Here is a 22,002-nt window from a genome sequence, read left to right on the forward strand (position 1 = left end):
GAATGCATGTTCCACTGTCTCAGGCTTTATTGCATAATGAAACAGTTCGCAGACCACCATGGTATGGAATCTCTTTCCTCAAGCCAGTCTTCACAGGTAATGTGTTTCGTGTGCAGCTGGAAAAAGAAGGACTTAACCGATGCACGCACAGGCATTCGCTTCACTCTTTTTAAGCACGTTCCTCTCTGATCCTATAGAATACATGGATCGCACACAACGGCATGGGTAGCATAACGTCTCGTAAATCCTTGTACAGACGCTTCCGCGGAACATTACTCAGGTATTCCATAGAAAACCGCACCTTCAAGATGAACAGCCCAGACAATTTCTTTTAGGAACCCTCGCACTCTGCCATAAACACCCGTCGCGACGACACAATGAATTCTGGTAGTTCATCGCAAAGCCTTACATGAAGCACTGTCAACAGAAATGGGTCTTTGGTCCCGTAAGTAAAGAAATCTTGACACAATCTGCCGTATAACATGTGCTAAACCTAGCCCACCATTTTCGACAGACCGAAACAAGTTAGTGCGGCTTGTTCGCTCCCACTTGATCCCCACACAAAAACAGCGAGCACTCTGTGTAATTTCTGCATGTTAGCTCTTGACATACACAAAGCATGAAGCACGTAAAATATTTTTGCAACGACAAACAAATTGCAGACCATCGCTCGGCCAAACTGGAAAGATTACGACCTCCCCTGTGAGCAGTGGCGTAAATCCCGGGGGGGTCAGGGGGTCCTGACCCCCCCTGTGTTTAGACTGGGGGGACCCCCTATGCAATGGTCCCCCCCTGAGATTTTGCATTCGAACATCTTCCATCTTGGCTTGCTTGAAGTTTATTTTCACACGTGCCATTCAAAATCGCCCCAGAGTTCCAGCTCTCAGATACAACGAAAGAAATAAGCACAATTCAACAACTTACGATAATATTTTTACGACATCTTCCCTGCGATGTTCAAAGTCTGCAACCACATCCATAGCACCAATCACGAAAGCCGCTGCCATGCAGCGGCCGTTTATCCACGTGGTGACGTATCATTGCGCCTTCTAACTCGCTGAGAGCAACGAGATTCGTGAAGACATTTCTTCAGCACCGAGTCTGGGGCGAGAGAAATTGAGTAAGAGATATTCGGCCTTTGCTTGCAAATATCGCCACAAATGAGTCATCTTTTCACACCCAACTGAAACTGCACGCATTTTTCAGTACCCCTATTCATTCCGTCGCCCCCATATGTATACTTCCGGAGCCCCTGGCTGCGCGCGCGTTTTTGACGAACTTCTGGGCCCGATCCACCCGATCGTTCAAACTACAGTGTTCTAGAAGTGTTCGCAGCGTCACCTTAGAGTCACTTAGAGTCAGAGGTAGCATATGCAGTAGCTCTACGTCACCTGAAACTTTCCGGCGGGTTGCAGGGCGCGGCTAGCTCGCGTTGCTGTTTTGCGCGCAAGAAAAGTCTGAATTACGGTGCGCAACACACGAAACTTCTTTTCATGCAAATTTCTGTGAGTTGTGAAATAAAGTGCTGTCGTTGTGACCGATTTACAGAGGGTGGGCGATATTTTAATAGGCTATGATGAATATGAATGCTCCTGCGTGTGGGGCGTTCAAGTTTTTTTTTTTTTTTTTTGTACTGCTGGTCGATACGATTTTCAATGCCCTTTCGCCACTGTAGCGATCCTAGCGACTTCACTCCCGCCTTTCGAGCCCCACTATACCGGATATAAACAATGCCTCATTTTTTATTTATTTGCTTTCGCATGAGCTGGTCTCTGCGACTAACCTACTTAATGCTGTTTTTTTTTTCGCGAATCAATAATCGGCGGAATCACTTGGCTTTGTATTAAATTTATCCGCACGGTAATCTTAAATTTTTTTATTTGCAGACATAGATCATACAAGGTTACCAAAACTGGTTGGACTCGTAGGCTATATATATTGGTACGTGCGGGTCCAATGAAAAAAAAAAAAAAACCTATACATAGGTATTATGAGTACATAACAAGTAACATACATTACGTGCGTACATTTTTATTACACCGCAGAATTGCACCACCAAAATAACACTCGACAGCGTCACGTGCTGACAAACTAATTTTATTTACACGGAACCCTGCCTATGTATGCGCAAATGCTGGCCATATCACAATATGGATTAACAATGCATGCATGGTCACTCGTGATAAAACAATAAACTGCCGATGACAACCGTCGATCTAACTGGAGCATCTCAAAGGAGCCCAATCCCCGTGGGCCTCCCCCGCTACTTCAATCATCCCCCCTAAATCTCTTTTTTTTTGTACATCGATCTCTATCCAGCCCGTTTCATCTGGCAGTAGTTCTGTGCTTAGGACTTCGAGCGAAACAAGCAGCCAGAATTCTTTATCATTTTTTAGAAGTACCCTGACCGCTTTACCAAAGCACGAGTAAGGTTTTGCTGTCACCGCCCTCGTATTTTCTTGCTTTTATTGTTATCGCACTTGACTTTGCGCGGTCACTCTTAGCTTCGTTGGCGTCCAGCTGTTTTTTGTTGTCAAACGCTGCACCAGAAATTTCTCTGCACGTACGCTGCATGCTCTATGTGCACGACCGCCGGAGACTGTAAAAAGCGCCTCCCTCCCGTCCAGATGCAGCGGCGGGCCGTCTTTGAGACAGTTGCAGTGTACGGATAGACACAGATGCCGCTCCTTCAGAAAGACAAGCATACATAAGTGCAGCAAAGCTGCTCGCGTGGTGCCGACAAAGGTCCTTCAAGCGAATGAATGGCGGGAACATGCGCTGCAGGGCATGCACGAATGGAAACAGTAGCTTCTACTACTTGGGTCAGCTTTAAAAAAGAATAAAATGCTCAACCCCCTTCTCCCTCCGTTGTTTTTTTTTTTTGTGATCTCTTGTTGTGTCATTGTGGTGGCCCTCTCCCCGCCTCCAACCCCGCGTTTGTTGATACCTCCCCCCCCCCCCCCCGGAATTACATGCAGCGTAACCAGCGTAACCCCGACCAAGAGGACGCGCTTCACACCCCGCAAGAGAAGTTTTCAGCAGAAACTGGCGGCAAGACCCCTGGCGGGCGCCCAAGCAATCGACGCAGAGAGGGCCGTGGAGGCGCGGCGCAGAGATACGGCAGTGAGCCCACTGGCCAATTCTAGTACACTGTAGTTCAAACGAAGACGCCTGTCCTCCGGTTTCACTTTGTGGCGGAAAAGCAGGGAGGCAAAACTTTCTTCAGTAGGTTGGACGACGACAGAGAATCAACACGTCCGCTTGGTTTGAACGCATCACGAAGACTGCTTTGTTTGTTCACTATTTAACAGTGCTCTCGTAGAGAGGGAAAATGAAAAGGAAAATAGAAATGCAGAAACACAAGCACAGTCAAAAGATTTTCTCTGCACCCCGCACGTGCAACAAACTTGAAGAACAGAGGGAGAAAACGCTTTCCCTGTGTTGGGTGACGCGCCCTGTGGCTTTCAGTGTTCTTTCACGGGGTGGGCGCGTGGGTCGTAAAACGACGAATGTCAAGGACGTTCTCCGCTCTTCCCGTACTCATCGTCGCCTTCAACCTCCTTGGTTGCAACCCCGAAAATGCGTCCCCCGGGTTGCCCCTCTTCCTCCTTTTCGCCGCGGGGTTTTCCAATTAAAGCTGCTTCGAAGTGGGGGCTGCTTCCCAATATTCGAACAAATACGACATCACTTGTCAGTCGTTCGGCAGTTTCAGCCTGCACGAGTCCACAGAAGTGCTGCCAGCACTGCAACCGGCCGCGCAACCTTCTTGGCGTAATGTGCTTGTGACTTTCAACTGGACTGGGAAGATGCCGCACAAGCGGCAGGAGTTCGCTGAGCTCGTTCTTTCTGACGAACTCCAAGCGACCTTCTTCGGAAGACAGTGTCACCAAAAACACTGATGAGGTGAGCCTTTTATGTAATTGATCATTGATTATAATTTTGTTTTGTCGGGTACCCTTAGTGCAACATACAAGGACTTTTATTCTGATTAAAAAAGGGGGAAGTGACAGTTACTTGAATGCCGCCTTGAAAGCCCAAAATGGCTTGCAGTCATTAGACAGGTGGAGAACTACCACCGTTAAACAACTAACAGAAATCTGCTAGATAACTTTTAAATCAATGGTTTCATGAACTACGTTGCAACTAGCTTCAATGGAGCTATTATTAGGCTACCCTAATTCATACAATTCGCTAAAAAGCAAGGAATGTTTGGTGGTTTCATCCACCGGTTCCAGGATCACCCACCGAAGGAATTAATGCCATTTAGAAGAGTGATTTAGACGCTTCGGCCAACTCTTCATTACCTTAGAACAATAACAGAGAGACGAACTAGTGAGCCGCAAGCAGAGTTTGTGGTGTCTTGACTTCTCTCTTGTTTCCGTGCTTGCACGCCCAGTCATTTTAGCATGAATCGTCATCGCCTTGGAGTTGATAGAAGCGCACGCACAGCAGTGACATGTTATCAAGGCATTGAGTCCAGTGACGAGCTACCCGAAAACTCTTCTACGCACCATCTACATGGCTTTCCTAGCGCGGTTCTTGAATCACGCGAAGGAACCTCGAAACTTTGTAATGTTCAACCTCCCAGCTTTCCTGGAATATCCCAGCAGGCGAAAGTTTCCCCACGCACGATCTCCAGGGTGGTGGCTAACTTTCGGACAGTCTGTTTATTCATGAACAAAAGTGTTTACAATCAACGAACACGTAGCCGTGAGAATTTTTCGAAACGCTGCTGTAATAGCTGAGTTACATGTGTTTGATGATACAAAAAAGGCCCTCGCTCGTTTCTCTCTTTCCTTCGTTGATCAGCTCGTCTCTCCTCTCAACACCTTCTCGACTGCTATGGAAAGAGAGGTCGCGCAGCTACGTGTAGCCGCGCGTCCTCTCACTCCAAAGGGAAAGGGCGCGGCGCCGAGTCCACACGCCACGAGCTGACGCGTTGTAACGCGTACGGGGGGTTAGGACTTTAGAAACCATGCACCCTCGCAATGTGAAGGCTCAGAGTTGCGTATTTGCGAATAAAAAAAAATATTAAAAAGCGCATACTTCAATCTCCCGTATATTAATGACACAAAACATCCCATGATGGCATGATGCCCCTTCGTGTTTATTCGGACATCAAGCAGGAAGTGATGTAACACAGAGCGAACCGTCCAAGGGCGTCGCCCCATGGCTCCTTCAATCAACCGCTCCCGCGGTGAGAAAGCAAGGAGAAGGCTTTATGTGTATACCGGGCTCTAATTTTGTTATGCAAACATAAGCTGCGCAACGAGTTCTTGATATCTGTAAAAATATTTTGTGCATGCACCTGATGAAAGGGACATGAAAGCGACTTCGGTCACCTTAACTTTCTTTGTCATATGCTCTTTCGGAGATAACGAGGCGAGGGGGAACAGTGTGGGGTCGAGTGTGGAACTGCCTTCTTGGCGTCACGTAGCACGTGATCTATATACGAGCAGGCAGCTGACCAATAATCCTAACACTCCTAAGTTTCCTGAAGTTTCAATCCACATATATACCCTATAAAGTAGACGGGGAGATGACCGCCGCCGTAGCGAAGTGGTAGAGCATTGGACGCGTTATTCGAAAGTCGCAGGTTCGGTCCCTGCCGGCGGCAAGTTATCTTTTCGTCCACTTTACTTTCTTCACATTTATATTCTAATTACTACAAATAACACCCCCTATACTTTCCTTGGCATTGCTGTGTGTTAGTTCTCATTAATACCAATGTTTCGCCATACTAGTGAAGATGTCGTGAGGTGCTGTCAACTCAGATGAGCATTCACGCTTGCTTCAAAATCAAATTAAGATAACTGAAAGCTAACGTCCGCCAGTTATAAACGGCCAGCAGTACCCTTGCACGCATACAGACAATCAAACAATACAAACATCTCGAGGTTTCAATTTTGGTGTCAGTGTTCCTTTAAAGTTTGTTCATATCCAGTGTGTAGATTCATCGAATACTAATCGGCTGTTTGGAACTGTGTTGTAGAAACTAGTTCAGAACGTTGTATGACTCATTCGTCGCGCAGTGCAGATCGTCAAGAGCATTGCAATAACGCGATATATGAATATTTGTGTGTTTTCTTTTTGTTTTATTGTAAAGTTTTCATTTTTGTGTAAAATAAAATGCACATTTCTAATAATCAAGATGGCTGCCATGCAAACTCCGGGACCCCCCCTGTTGTTTTGCTGGATTTACGCCACTGCCTGTGAGATACCAGCGAACTTGCTGGACTTCCCATCATTCTAAACCAACAAGAGCCCATGGTATGCGACCTTGCAACGGCTATATTTAGTTGTATAACAAGTGTCTGGGTATTTCCATGGGATTATGTTGTATCCTTGCAGCATTCCAGTGTTGCACTTTGGCAGGAAACTAGCTCCTGCAGTTGAATATAACTGCTGTTTGTGTTCACCATGCTTAATTTCTCATTCCAGCAGCGAAATGACTGAGCAGAGGCAGTGCTACCTTTCAAGGTAATTGCTCGTGCAGTTTACATTTTTTATGTCATCTTGACTAGTGACATGTGCACCTCTGACGCGTAGGGCTAACCTCACGTTTGTTACGCCGGTGAGGGTACTCGTGTATGTCATGCTGTGTCATTTACTGTCAAGAGGAACGCTCTTGCGTGTGGCCGTCGCTTCACTGGCTGGCACTGAAGTTGGAAGTTCTGGTTGAAGCTACATCAATGCATTGTGCATGTGTCTAGGAAGGTCCCATAATTAAATTTGAAATAGAGAGTCTAATGTCCCAGAACAGTGCTGTGAGTGAGCTATGAGGTATGACGTGATGTCAGGCACTGCATTAATTTTGACAAGTCAGGGTTCTTTAACGTGCACCAGGTCAGGGTTTCGCCTGGTAAGGGTTCACCGGAGCAGGTGCCCACCATCTCAGGGGCCCGACAAGTCGGGAGCTCACCAGGTCAAAGGGCCATCAGGTCCGTGGTTTGATACCAGTTACCGCAGCTGGGATCGAACCCCTGACCTAGTGCTCACCAAGGCGACACCATAGCCACTAAGCAACGGCAGATGGTAAAGGGTTTTTGCATCACCACTAACCCCAAACAACTTGTGCATGCCCTGTCCTTACATGTCCAGTAGAGCGCACTGTGCATGTTTTAAAGTGTGCAGCTACAGTTCTTCCGAATTAAATAGCCACTGGCTGACACCTGAGGTCCGCGTGCTGTAGTTTACGCAGGTTAGCAGCCGAGTTGGCCGAGCATTGCCCGGCCAAGTTGGGGAGGACGTGCCACATTGTAAAGAACCTTCCTCTCACGAATGCGCTGCTGAACAAATTGAACGTCGAAGTGGAAGAGTTCACGCCTGGCAAGCTCTCTCTCTGCCAGGCACAGCCCATTGGCAGCAGGATAAAAGATTCCGAAGATATATATGTGGAAGAAAGTATAGCCTTCCTCTATACCTTGCTTCTGAAGCACGGCTGCATAGACTCTGTTGAGGTAAGTGCAAAGTCTTGTATACGCGGTTATTTTCGATGCAGAAGACCTCTGTCTTCTTCGCGGTGAACCTGTAAATGTCGTGCTGCAATCCCACCTTCATGCTAGAAAATGTATGTAGTATATTGGGTAGACACAGGGTCGAAAGGGCAAAATTTTTTTTGTTACAGCCATCTTGAAGCAAATAGACAAAGAAGCGAGGAAGTTAATAGAATCACACCCACCACTCGTGGGTTTAATGTCAAGCTTGTGTGGCAACAGTAGCTATGAGCTGGCATGCCAACCGCTGATCCGTCACTGAACACTCACATTCATAAATTCAATTCATATGCTGCCTTCCTTCTTTGATAGAGCTTGAAATCTTTGCACTATTATAACCTGATGCATTGTGTGAGTGTGGAATATTGATCTCATTCTCTGACTGACAGTGAATTGCGTTTAAAAAACACAACCAAGTGCACCATTTGTGAGCACGTAGTCATATGGTGTTTACTTGTTCGGTACTCGTCTAAGTGACGACCTAACTTGTGACCTTTCATTTGTTCATTTGCAATTCATGATTATATACTATATAGTAAGTCAGCTGTAACTTCAGCTTTACATGCACGTTAAGGATTAGGGTAGCCCTGCTTTGGCCATTTATTTTGTGCTTGATGCTAGCTTTATTTAGAGTTGTGTACTTCTTGACACTGTCTTGAGGAAACAAGGGGAAAGTATCAAAGATGGAGCTTCGGCATGTGCGTTACCATGCGGCAGCGTTTTACAGTGTTCTTGGTTTTTCAATGTAAACATACTGGGAGTCAGTGTGGTTTCTCTGTGCAGCAATTTCTCACATGCTCATATGTTGAAGAACAAGATGCGGAAAATGAGGTAATATTTAACATTATGTTGCTGTGGGAAATAAGACACGTTTTCTCATCCTCTGCTTGAAACATGTGAGAATATGTGGGACTATAAGTTCGAGAGTCTTTTTCGGTGCATGCTTTTACGCAGCTTTCCCTTCTTGGCCATTGAAAGGTACACGTGGGCTTAGCAATATTTTAAAGTTTTTCTCAGTCTAGTACATTTGTACATGAGACAACGGCATTTTACTGGTTTTTGAACAGTGCGTGTGTTCTACACTTGCCACCTTTTAACGCAGTTCAAGCCTCACTTGAGGCAGGAGCCGGTGCAGCTCATCACCAATGCCCTGTTTGAAAACAAATCCCTGACCTGCCTGCGGGTGCACCATGCGTACCTTAGCGAACAGGCCACGTTGTCCCTGTTTGCCGCCGTGCGCCAGTTGCTGAGCCAGCAGCTGCGTGAGCTGTCCCTGGAGAAACTCAATATTTCGTGCTTGCCGCAGACACTAGAGGGCTTCAGAGAAGCACTTGCCAGGACGAAGAGCCTCGAGAGATTGACACTCCTGAACATCCGTGTAAGTTCCAAGCCGAAGCTGCCGGCACGCTGAGCATGCCATGGAAGTAGGTTAAGTTCTTTACGCATTATCAGCGCATGCAAACAACTTATCATAAAGGCGGCTGAAAAATTATTCGTACACTGGCTGTGGGATTTGGTTTACTAAATGTGCAAAAAAAAAAAGAACTTGCAACTGTCCGACATAACTGCCCTGTGTGTGAAACACATTTATTCTCGTTTAACAGAATCCAATACAGTCAGTTTATGCATGTTTAGTGTTGCAACCCGACATCGCATTGTGGCGGCGACAACTGGGATTCGATCCTGCGACCTTCGGGTCAGCAGTCGAGCACCGTAACCACTAGACCACCACGGCAAGTAACCTGACGGGGGTGTATGAATGGTCAGCCAATTACTCAGTGGCTAAATTTCATGCGTTGTTCCTTCAAGTTTTGTATGAATTTGGGCACATTCTTTTTAGACAAGCATTTCATCGATATACTACCTAGTAGAAGTTCCTCTAGAGATGATGACAGTGAGGCTGTCATTGTTTCTCACGTCTCAGCTACGAGTGAACTTGCTTAAGGCCCCTCATTAGACTATATTGGTAATTCTGGTTTACAAACCGGTGACATCAAGGGATTGTCCTAGCGAAATAAGTTTTCAAATCGGTTCGTTATTGGAAGAGTTAGAAGAAATTGAACTGCACTGTTACCATGCCAACAGAGCTAAAGAGACACTGTTAGCAGAGACACTTTTCTTCGTTGCGCATGTGTGACTTACACTCTCAAAGTGCAGCTCCCTCCAAAGGAGGGAAGTGCAGCCTTTCTGTTTAAAATGTTGATTGTTTTTGTGCCATGCAGCAGTTTCGTACAACTATATAAACACGATTATGACTGAGCGATCTATGCTCCGCACTTGTTTGTATGAAATGCCCCGAACCGTGCATAGCCTTGAAATTTCTGCCGACTCACAAAGACCTGCCGCAGGAACGTGCCCACGCATGGATGAATGCCTTGAACGTGGGTCTGACTGGTCTGCTGGCTAACAGCAGCGTCACCAGCCTGAAAATGGACACTAGCTACCAGTACTACCACGACGGGTCTAAAGTACTGAATGACTTTCTCGCCAACACGGTTACCCTTGCCGAGCTGCACGTCTACTGCAGTTCTGACTGCAGTTCCGATCGCTCCCTGGACTCGGTCTTCGAGGCACTGGCGACAAACCGAACCGTGAAAAGGCTCACCCTCCGCAAATTCTCCGTGAAGGACATGAAGCCGTTCAGGCAGCTCTTAGATGTCAACAAAATCCTAGAAGATGTGAGCTTCTATGCCTCTCCCCACGCCGGGATAGAGAAGACACCTGCCAGTTGTCAGGTCAGCCCAAGTTCTTTAGTTCACTATTTCACTATTGTAATGACACTCAGCTTGTTTATGTTGACCGCTGGACAGAAACCTCTCCCAGTGATCTCTGATCACCCCTGTGTTGCTCTATGGCTAATTTCATTCTACGTATTCATATATTTCTAAATTTCATCACTACACATGATGCCATACGTCCTTGACTGCACTTTCCTTCTCTTGGCACCCTGTTTCGATTAGACTTGGGTTAATATGTTTTCTAATGTTCCATTGAACGATTTGAAATTCGATATTTCCTTCATTTTGAATTTTAACATTTGATTTTTCAGAAGTAGCATTTGGGACTAGCAAACAAAAATACTAGGGATGGGCGAATATTTGGGCGTTTCGAATATTCGAACGAATATTACAGTATTCGAATTCAGATTATTCAAAATTTCGAAGTATTTGAAATGAACGAATATATGTATACATTTGACCGCACATGACCCACTGTAAAGGTGGTTTCACTGCAGCATTTAGTTGCTGTGCCGTGAAACAACTTATCCAGGGAAAATCTGCACTGCCGCGAAGCCACACTTCAAAGTTAAATGTACATATTTTTTTTAAGTTTAAAAACGTGTTATGTTGGCTTATATGCGCTAAGAATAGTAATTTTTAAATTGTAACGTATTGCACTGCTTATAAGTTGCACCTTACTGCTATTCAAATTTTGATACTGTTCAAGGCTGCTTCCACCTCACTTCAAATCAAAAAGTGACGTTCACTCATACCTAGTTCCAATCCTTAAAAATATTGTGCAAGGGCCATGACAAAAATGCTCATTTTTCTTAATAATATGCGGTAAATACTATTCGAACTATTCGATTCGAAATTATTCGACCAAATCACTATTCGCTTCGGATTATTTCGCTTCGAACCTCAAATTCACTATTCGCCCATCCCTAAAAAATACGCATTTTCCTGCTTGCAACCCACCTGAACAAGTTTTGTGGCAGTATGGCCCAGGCTGCTGCGAAACCACTGTTCAGATGGATTGTAAGTGGGAAAATGTGTATGTTCATTTGCTAGCCATGAATGCTGGGCCTGCGCTGCTGTGAAACCACCCTCTCATGTGCCATTCGTGCTGCCTCATGCAGCCAAGCCTCATGGAAGGAATTGGCGTGTTGCCCGCATCTTGAATTATTGTTGATTTGGCTTTTGAATTTTGGGTTAGGTTATGCACACAAGCTATTGTAACCGTTAAAACGTACCCTAGTTTGTTGCTTATAATCAGCACTCGAAGTTATAACATACCGAGAAAAAGATGTTATATATTCGGTTGCACCACCGACCGAAGGTCCGCCTAAGGACTGACCACCGACTATAACACTGAGGAATAAACTAACAAACTTTAAGAACAAACTGACTCCATCGATTAAACTGTTTTCTTTTTGGCAAGTAAATCACAAACTTTGTAAGGACCAACATAAGGTGCCTGTTATGTGAATGGTCCATGTAAATCCCAGAATTTAAATTATTCACTTTGAAACTTCTCAATACTAATCAGTATTTGCTCAGACCACAAACAAAAAAGCTGATATTTGCCCAAGCTTACATTTTGTGGCTCTATTATATGGGCGCAGAATGGTTATCATTGTTGGTTATCTGCCCCATGCATCAAATCGCATGTACAAATTCATTTCCTTCTCTTAATGTCAATTTAGAACATTGGCTAACCCTGTTTACACTCTAATTCAAACTGTATAGAGTAGTTCATGATCTCATTAAAGTAGAAATATTAAGTAGAGCGGCATCGAGAAACAAGGCTTTCACAGAAATGAATGCATCACTTGTAGTAAAAGCAGGGCATCGGTAAGCAAGAAAATGATTAAGATTGAAAACTGGTAGTTGTGGTGCATCTTATATACTCTGCGGTATCACTCGTGCGACAAACACTGGCTGGTTCACTGAGACAGGCAATGTCATGTGAAGGTTATGTCGACTTGTACATCCTAATGCATGGTTAAAATGGAGTAGAAGCAGCTAGACCTTTGGTGCAATCCTCTGTGCAAGAAAGTCACACACACATATATCTAGCATAAAAAAAAATATGGTTGGCTTCTAAATTAGTAATCTATAGATCGAACTCTGCTTGATATTTTTTTAGTGCCCCTTTATTGGACCAAGCTAATTGAACCAGTTCTGTATTTCACAACTTCTCGATGCAGTATATACTTTTTTAGAGTGACAGCTCTACTCCTCCTCCCACTACATACTCAGAAAATGATCTTGTGTGGGCATTTGACCTTGAAGCTCAGCCGATGTCAACTTCCTCTTCTTTGCATTTGCGTTGTCATAGCAATGGCACGGTATCAGTTTGTTCTCTTTCACGTGCCCCTCTCCGTCGGTTGGCCAGAGCCGGGAGGTGGCAGGCGCATGTGCCTCAAGACCTCAACTTCTGTCACACCACTCCTGCACTGGTAGTATGAAGAGAAATGTGGACAGCATGCCACTGCTTGCTGAGCAGGATGTCAATGCCTGATACACCACCATGGCTTGTTTTTCACGGTAGCTGCTGCGATCGCTCGACAAGCTTGGTTTAACCACATTCAACCACAGATATGTGGGAGAGTCATTGTCACTGTAGTTATACCTAACATGCTGCCCAGTCTTGATGAAAGGAACCCAGTTCTTCTTCTTACCCTCGCTGATCACACACTCAACTTACTCGACGACTTTCCTTCTCTACGTTAGGTGCCCGAGCAGCACGTGCAGACCATAGTTGAGGCACTGAAGAGGAGAACAAGCCTGCGCCGCTTGGCCCTTGACTGGAATTGCACACCCAGCACAGTTTATCGTCTTCTGGTGGCGTCTTCTGGTTCCCCCTCGCTCAGAGAGCTGCACCTGGGCGAGGTTATTGTCGACTACATCGACTCTTTGCGTTGGGCATTCATCAACGTGCGGACGGATGTCGCTGTGACCGCAGCGAGGTGAGACCCAGATGGATAGCAGGTAGATTGCCAGCAGGGACTGTGTCTATACTATATACCGAGCTGCAGTAGAATTCCTGCACAGTTCGTCTCATGGCTTATTACTGCTGCAGAGCCATGAGAACACTACTGACACGTCTTTGGGTGCTCTCTGCTGTGAGTGTGCAGCGAAATTTACAGTGAAATGAGCAAGCGTAAGGTCACGGTGCCTGTGTAGAGTGTAGTGCCATGCTTATGGTGCATTCAAATGATGGACCGAATCTGGATCTTGAGGGGCAGATGACGTGTCACACGGGCTCACATCAGCGGTTTTCCTCATCCGCGGGGCTCGCGGACGTGTAATCCAACCTGGTTTTCACATCGGGATTCTGGCGGCGGAACACTGCAGCTTTTGCGGCAAACCAGCGGTGTCTGGCAACCAGTACACTTTTCTTTTGCTTGAGCCATATGGCTGTCCTCGCAGTCACCGTCAGTTCTTAGGAGTGTTACTTGGGAGTGTTAGTCAGCACCGCTAGTAGCCATGAATGACAGCGTGCTTCGCGGTGCCAGTAGGCAGAAAAAGAGTGTTCTACACTCGCCGTCATGGCTACTAGCGGCACTGACTAACACTTCCAACCTTAAAAATGCACATACTGTATACTCCACAAAGTGGACAAGGGGATGAACTGCTGTAGCTCAGTTGGTAGAGCATCGGATGCGTTATTCGAAGGTCGCAGGTTCAATCTCTGCCAGTGGCAAGTTATCTTTTCGTCCACTTTATTTTCTTCACATCTATATCTTAATTACTACAAATAACACCCCCTATACTTTCCTTGACTTTCTTGTGTGTTAATTCTAATTAATGTTATGTCTAGCAAAGAAAAAGGAGCCCTTAAAATTACCCTTCCTTCGTGCATTCATAGCGAGGGTTTCGTTCTGGCAGACTGAATGCCATAGGGTAGTATACGAGGGATTACTGGTCAGCTGCCAGCTCATAAACAGATCGCGTACTTCGTGACGCCAGCAGGCAGAAAAAGAGTGTTCCATACTCGCTGTCATGGCTACTACTGGCGCTGACTGCACATATATACCCCACCAAGTGGACAGGGGGATGACCCCGCTGTAGCTCAATTGGTGGAGCATCGGACGCGTTATTCGAAGATTGCAGGCTTGGTCCCTGCCAGCGGCAAGTTATCTTTTCGTCCACTTTACTTTCTTCACACTTATATCGTAATAACTACAAAAAAACATCCCCTATACTTTCCTTGGCTTTCTTGTCTGTTAGTTCTAATTAATGTTATATCTAGCAAAGAAAAATGAGCCCTTAAAATTACCCTTCCTTCGTTCATTCACAGTGAGGGTCTTGTTCTGGCAGACTGAATGCCTTAGGGTAGTACAGTAAAAGCTCGTTAATTTGACAGCCGTTAATTCAGAAAATCGGACAATTCGGACGCGTTCTCTTGTCCCGACAAGGATATGTATTGTTTAATGGCTTCAAACTCTCATTAATTCGGTCATATTTGGCTACAACCCGGTTAGTTTGGACGATTCTTGGAGTGTACCGAGCGCGAAGCACCGCAAATGTGCAATGCAAAGAAGCGAAAACGGCCTTCGCGGAGAACCGAAATGAGGCAGCACAGTCTGCATCACCAGTGCCATCAGCGCGAGCCGTACGGTAACGACGTTTCTGGTTATTTTTCGGGTTAGCACGTTTCAGGTTAGTAAAGACAGGAAGGTCTTGAGCCGGGCTGACATTGTGACAAGGTCGCGAGTGGCGAAAATTGCGGCTTTTAAACTGCTCTTATGCAAAGTAAGTACAGGATTTACGTAGTCATCAATAAAATTAAAGTGTATTGACGATGCTTGTTTATTTTTTTCTTGATACTTTCGATAATTCGAAATTCAGTTAGGTAATTCGGACATTTTTTCCGGTCCCATGAAATCCGAATTAATGAGATTTTACTGTATACGAGGGATTATTGGTCAGCTGCCAGCTCGTAAAAAGACCACGTGCTTCGTGACACCAGCAGACAGAAAAAGAGAGTTCCACACTTGCCGTCATGGCTACTAGCGGCGCTGACTAACACTCCCAAGTTTAGAAATGCACATATATACCCCACAAAGTGGACACGGGGATCACCCCGCTGTAGCTCAGTTAGTAGAGCATCGGAGCGGCAAGTTATCTTTTCGTCTACTTTACTTTCTTCACATTTACATCGTAATTACTACAAAATAACATCCCCTATACTTTCCTTGGCTATCTTGTCTGTTGGTTCTAATTAATGTTATGAGTAACAGTGCCAGTTATTCTAGATGGTTTTGAGTAGACTTTATTATTGGTCTTTTACAGAAGAAAACACCTTCTGAAGCTGGACTTGCAGCTCATCAGCTCAGCCATTCTTTAATGATTGAAAGTGCCTGCCTAAAGTGCCCGACTAGCTATGCCAGTCATTTGACCCACTAGCGGTGCTGCACCATGCTTGTGAATCACCTAGACTCATTCATTAATTCTCTCTCCCTCTCCCACTCCCCCATTTCCCTCTCAAGTGTTGGGTAGCAAACTGGACGAAGTCGAGTTAACCTGCCTATACTTGGCGACAACTTTTCTTTATAGCACTGTGGTAGCTACAGAACCGAAACGCATGCCTGCTACCGCGCCAAAAATTAGTACTTAAGTTTACTGATAATTTTCTCATTTGCCTTGCTGAAATAAATCCTGCTTTATTTGTTATGAGACTGAAACAGTTGTGGGAAGTCGTAGGTGAAATACAGTTATTCTTCACTTTGCAAGAATGCCTTCCTGTTCTTTCCATTTCTTAGACAGCATCACCTTTTCAGCACGCCCATTTTCCAAAGTAAACATGGCATCCATGACGTAGTGGGTCAGTGTGCGGCTGCAAATGCGCTGTTTAGTTCTTCATGAAAAATATACTCGTAATATGACACTAAAATGTACACTGAACGACCGAAATGTTTCTCCCATTCACATTTTTCGTGTATATATTCTTCTAAACACGTTAACAATGCGAGCAAGCAAAACCGAAAACAGCTGCAAGCTGCCGTACTACTTGCGGAGCAACACGAATGTGTGGAAGCCCTTCCTCCGTAGCCTTCGCTCCACTGTCAAGATAAGTTGTCGCCAAGTATACCTTTCTATCATTCCTTCTCTCTGAGGGACAGTTTCTATCAGATAATTTTAGACATCATTGCATCAAGCTGTTGTGTGTAAACGTTAATTGTACCCGTTGGTCCATGTGATTTAGAAGTTGCGTACCTTTGCAATAATTTGTGCAGTTGACAACTGTAAAGAAGCTCAAAATGAAGTCTAACGAAGTACAACAGCGAGACATGCTTCAGGTACTTGTGAGGTCTTTGCAATTCAAGTAAAAAAAACCTGACTGAACAGCGATTTCAGCAACACATCCTAACATTGTTGACTGATGCGAGGTGGGTTGGATGAGTGAGGAACCTTGGGGAGGGGTACGTGTTTCACTGCTGTGTGCATTTTCATTTTCATAATGTTTATTATAAATCTGGTGCGTCTATCTCTGGCCCAGATGTATTTCTACCAACGGCACCTTGAATGAGCTGATTCCTTTCTGGACGTCACAAGACAAAGAGAGCTGTGTACACTGTCTGTACAGCGTGAACCTGAAAGACGTGAGCCGTGCGCTTTCTTCACACCGCGGGGACTACCTGACTTCTCTTAGTGTTGTGCTCGGCAAGCATTCCACCTTGACCACAGTCCACGCGCTCGCACTCTACCTGGCCTCTACACATAAGCTACAGGAGCTCCAACTGCGGCTTGAAAGTGTACCGCAGAATTTACAGCAAGTGCTCTTCGCAGGCTTCCAGAGGAACGTCAGCCTTGAACGTCTGTGCATTTTCGGTAGGTCCCACAAAGTGTATCACCTCACAGACCCCACGCTTAATGCAAAGCCATGCATTTCTAATGGAGAAGGCTTGTGGGGGATAAGTGGTACCGAGCTGTTCACCATTTTGCTGGCTTCAAAGTAGTTAAAAGCCATGTTTTGTTTTTGTAGCTGTTTCTACTATTTTTCCAAGACCAACTCACCAGTACTTTGACTGCATGAGCTTCACTTAGTATGTATATTGTATTCATGTCTGAATGTCCCAACCAGTCTCCAACACATTAAGCTGTCTTCTGCAGAGTCATTCACTACAAGGAGTCACAGTACCGTAAAATTCATATTGGTTCTGCTAGAAGATGCCAAACATAGCACATTTTTATTTATCTGAAGATTTACCTCACTTGATGAGTCTCCTGTGTCTTCTCAGCCTGAAGAGTTTGAGAGGCTTAGCTTGAAGAGGATGGCTACCAATCACAGTGTCTCGTTTCTTGCCTGGCTTTTAAATATTAGTTTGCTGATATTATCAAACCGAGGCAAGGCCACACAGTTTATCTAATGTTATTCAGTGGACGCTTGCAAGTAGCACTCAAAATATTTGACTGAGAAGAATTAGGAGTGAAAATCAATGGAGCATATCTCAGCAACATGCTGTCCTGTTTAGCAACCTTAGTGGCAATATACTTGCACAAAAATATTATAGAGGGCCTTAGGCAACAAAATGTAAGAGTAAGGCATAAGAATAGTGCATAGAAGACAAAGAAAATGCTCAACAGCCTCACAAGAGAATTCGCATTTATGATTGGCAGCAAGCGTCGAAAATATGTGCAAGAGTATGTTTATCCAGTAGAAAATCTATCTACGTTATACTCTGCTCCAAGGTGTATCACTGATACCTTGTTGGAGTTTGACAAAACCCTTGAAAAGGATCTAACTATTTCATGTCAGCTGCAACTTCATAAATCAAATTGGTCCACTTTAGATGCTCTGAAAGATGCTGCTAACAGCACTAAAAGTACTGTAGTCAAACTCTGTGCCACGTTTGTCTATTATTGTTTTTGCCTCGGCCGTTAGCGGTGTTACCTCCGAAGGCACTCTCTAGTGGAGCAGCTTAGCTTGTTTATGGACTCTGGGAGACTGAGTACATGTGTCTCTCTTTAAGTGCCTTTGTTCTCTTTGCCAAGGATTTTACAGCACAGAATTCGGCTTGCAGGGACTGAGAACCTTTGCATCCCTGAGAACATGCAGCAAGTGCTGTTCTCCTGGATGGCAGATAGCAAGCGGCTCTACAGCATCAACGTGAAGATGCACTGTTACGACACTAAGCATATGCTGGAGGTGCTTGCCTCGTCTCAACACCGAAATCATGTCCTCACGTCTCTGGCCTTTAGTAAAACTTGGGCCGACCAGTCGGTCCTCGAGACCAACCTCAAAATGGTGAGTCTGGCAACGATGGTGCCACAATCTGAAATCATTCGGGCGGACAGTGCAAAGATCTGTCAGCGTGGCATGAATGTGGAACCTGAGTGTGACTTCTGTAGTTTCAATGCGTCAGATCTGCTGTTGCGAATTTGTAAAACACTGTTGTGTCACTCATGCCACTGAGAAGAGAAAACCAATGAAAACACGGCTTCTTCTGATATGGCAAGGTCAGTGTGCTTGTTAATTTCGCACTAAGAGAAGTTTTTCATCTTATAGTGGCAGGGGGAGCGCCAGGATTGCTTTGCTGGGGCGGGGTCATTTATGACAAGTGAATTTCTTTGGTTGGGCAGGGAAGTGGCAAACGTATGCATTGTATTTTGAATATGTTTACTTTTGGGGGAGGGTGGAAGGGGGGGGGTGCAGGTAAGAATTTTGGTTGGGTGGCTGCCCCCTCCCTGGGCTGCCCCTGAGCTCCAGAGGTTGCATTCTCGTTGTTTTTTAGGGGCTCAGCAATAGTGCCCTACATGTCCATTGATAATGTTTCAGTGAGATGCATTTATTTTTAAGTGGAACGGGGGATGATCATTATGGCTGACTTAGGACTTGCTTATCTTCTTGTTTTCATCTGTCAGTGAACTTTGTGCAGCAGTATGTTTCTGATCATGAAAGTGACTGCAGATCATTAAGTTGTCTAACTGAAACATGTTGTACCATGCATGCATTGGCTATGAAAGCACACTAATGGAAAAAAAAAATTAGGGCAGCTTGCACTAATTTGCGTACTAACTACAATTTGCCACTGTATGCTTTTTCCATTGATATGAAAGACCATTTTTACTCCCTAGCTACCTCATGATCAACTTTTGGAATACGCAGAAGAGTGTATTGATTTGCATGGAGCCACTGCTTTCGTCAATTCCGTGGCATTGTCTGTTGAGACAATTCTAGACTTGCTGTCTATGTACCTAAAATCCACCTTTGTTCAGTGGAACGACCGCGTATATATCCAAAAGCAGGGTATTTGCATTGGCTCTAGTTTAGCCCGGATCCGAGCAACGTTTTTCTGGCGCATTTGTATAGGCTTTTGGCTGACAGATTTGAAAATTTAAAAGTAATTAAAGTCTTCCGTTTCGTAATTGACTATCTCGTAGTACTCAGGAGTGCTCTGGAGAGCTTTGAAGGAGATATGAACAATGTTATGGATGTGTTCAAACACACACTTCAGCCGCTCGTTATCACCCACAAGGTGCCGCTTCAGCATTCGCTGCAGTTTCTGTACCTGAACTTGATGTTTCAGAATGACCATTTATGCTGGGCATACGAGCCACATGGTAGCAAACCCTTGTTGCCTTTTGCGTTGGACCACATGAAGTTGGTTAAAAGGTCAGTGGTGCAAATGTGTCTCGTAAACGCCTTGCAGAAGTCTTGCACACACCGCATGGAAGAAAGCTTTGACAAACAGGTACAGAGGCTGAAGGCAGCCAGATATCCCCAGCACCTGATCACTTCGGTTACTGAAAAATTGCACAAAGTGACCAAGAACCGATTGAAAGGGGGTGTAATGAGAGATGGAAGCCATGATGAGTGCAGAAGAGTGGCAGTAATTCCCTTCATGCACCACAGGGCTCACTATCTAAAAAAGATTGGTGAACGAGTAGCGGGTCAAAGCTGTTATGATGGCGCCTGAGAAATTATCTCGGCTATGAGCTGTTACTTCCCCAGTGAAGAAGCCAAGAAAGGTGTGTGTAATCAACCATCGAAACAAGTTTGTGGATTGCTCGGCGGGTCTGGTGTGCAGAATTCCACTTACTTGTGGCCAAGTTTATGTAGGGCATACTGAGCGTTGTCTTAATGTCCGTAAAGTGAGCATCGCCATAAGGTGCGCGAAGGTGCGGATGGGCAGCTTGCGGCGCACTATCGAGATTGTAGGTGTGAGCCGTTTCTTGATAACACTGTGGTGTTGTATCGGGACTCAGACATTAACTCCAGATTGATTGTCGAGGCTGCTGAGACGAAGAGAAATGATTTTACTGCAGTTAGCGGTCCTTCGATTGCTTTGACAAGCAAGGAGCTTCACTGCTTAGAATGTGCGTATGGTGCAGTCACATAGTGCGGCCTCGGCACCACATTTGCTGATGCAATCGGGGTTATGTGTATTAAATTTTTCATCACTTAGTCTTTTGCTGGTACGTACGCTCTTGACACGTGTTAGCACGAGTGGACGCTGCCCTGTAATAGTATGTCCTTTTAGATCTTTGGTTGTTTTTACGTTTAGTTTTTCTGCCTTTCCTTTCCTTCCGGTGCTACACCTATATATTGGGCGTTAGCACGCATTAAAGTCTTAGTTGGAAGTAGCGCTTGTTTTGTGTTCTTCACACTTACAAAAGCTATGGATCAGTACCAACTAGCCCGATCTCAGTGCTTGCACTAAGTTGTGCAAGGCTGGGTAACAGAAGAGCTGGTGGGCACCTAGCTGGTCCCCGCCTGGCTACGCTTTTACCCCCTCACCTCTCTCTTTCCCACCACTTGCTATTCTATACTATACAGAACTATGCGTGCTCTCTTGTTTTTTTTATCTCTTTCTTTCTCTCTGTCTCTATCTGTATATTTCTTTCTCTGTCTTTATATCTTTTTTTTTTTTCTTTCTTACCTCTCTTTCCGTCTACTTTTCTCTTTCTTTCTATGTCTTTCTTTCTATTACATTCTCTATCTTTGTATCTTTTTCCTTTCCATTTCTTTCTGTCTATTTTTTTTCTTTCTTTCTCTCTCTCTCTGTAGTCGTTGTCTCACCTTGTATCTCTTTCTCTCTCTGTACTTGTTTCTCTCCTCCTCCCATTCTCACTTCCCTTTCCACCTCCTTGCTGTACTATAGTACACTGGGATTTATGTTTCATCAAGGAAATGGAAATGCATTGACGTAACAGACACCTGTCTATGTTTTTTCTGTATACTTTCGATAATTCGACATTCAGTCACCTCGGACATGCTTTCCGTCCCGTGAAATCCGAATTAATGAGCTTTTACTGTACCAGCTTCCTGCTCTCCATATGGTACTTGCGAAAAAATTTGATTCCTACTAAGCTCTGACATGTAGCTTCAAATTCAAAGTTAAAGGGCGTCACGGCTTTAGCGACCTACACAGTGATACGCATGAAATTAAAGGAGCAGAAATGCACATTTAGCAACTCTGGTGTCACTTTATCTTGTTTGCCTAGTTGAAGCTAATAGAATTAGTTCTGGCATTTGGCTAGTGCTGTATCTAATATGTCTGCACAGCATATGTCTGCTTTACTGCTTGGTAGTCAACCAAGTTGTTGTGAGGTTGTTGATCAGTGATGAAACAGCCTTTGCACCTGCGTTCGCTTTTTTCTGCCACACATAGCAAGCTACGCATGTTACAGAAGGGATTACACCAGCAAACCATGCCCTTTGAGGCACAGTTTCATCTGTCTACATAGGTGTCAGTGCAGCAAGCATGCAGACATCCCAGCCGCTTTCCTCATTGGAGGAAGTCTTCCGCTGTCGCCCTACTCGCCTGTTTCCT

General features: G+C 45.0%; 1 protein-coding gene across 1 annotated transcript; it reads left to right on the forward strand.

Annotated features, from left to right (window-relative positions):
• The first annotated feature begins 6,416 nt into the window (after positions 1-6,416).
• On the forward strand, positions 6,417-18,641 carry LOC119391471 (uncharacterized). The gene is made up of 7 exons (XM_037659149.2): positions 6,417-6,480; positions 7,193-7,460; positions 8,599-8,874; positions 9,845-10,231; positions 12,953-13,188; positions 16,725-17,056; positions 18,250-18,641. Exons 1-7 carry the CDS (start codon positions 6,449-6,451, stop codon positions 18,639-18,641), a joined length of 1,923 nt encoding a protein of 640 aa, XP_037515077.2. The 5' UTR covers positions 6,417-6,448.
• The last annotated feature ends 3,361 nt before the right edge of the window (positions 18,642-22,002 follow it).

The sequence above is a fragment of the Rhipicephalus sanguineus genome, chromosome 4, assembly GCF_013339695.2.
Source record: "Rhipicephalus sanguineus isolate Rsan-2018 chromosome 4, BIME_Rsan_1.4, whole genome shotgun sequence".
Lineage (NCBI taxonomy): Eukaryota > Metazoa > Arthropoda > Arachnida > Ixodida > Ixodidae > Rhipicephalus > Rhipicephalus sanguineus.

Coding starts and splice junctions, on each gene's coding strand:
- LOC119391471 (XM_037659149.2), top strand. CDS start 6,449: ATGACTGAGCAGAGGCAGTGCTACCTTTCAAG. Junction 6,481..7,192: donor AGGCAGTGCTACCTTTCAAG/GTAATTGCTCGT, acceptor CGCGTGCTGTAG/TTTACGCAGGTTAGCAGCCG. Junction 7,461..8,598: donor GCTGCATAGACTCTGTTGAG/GTAAGTGCAAAG, acceptor CTTTTAACGCAG/TTCAAGCCTCACTTGAGGCA.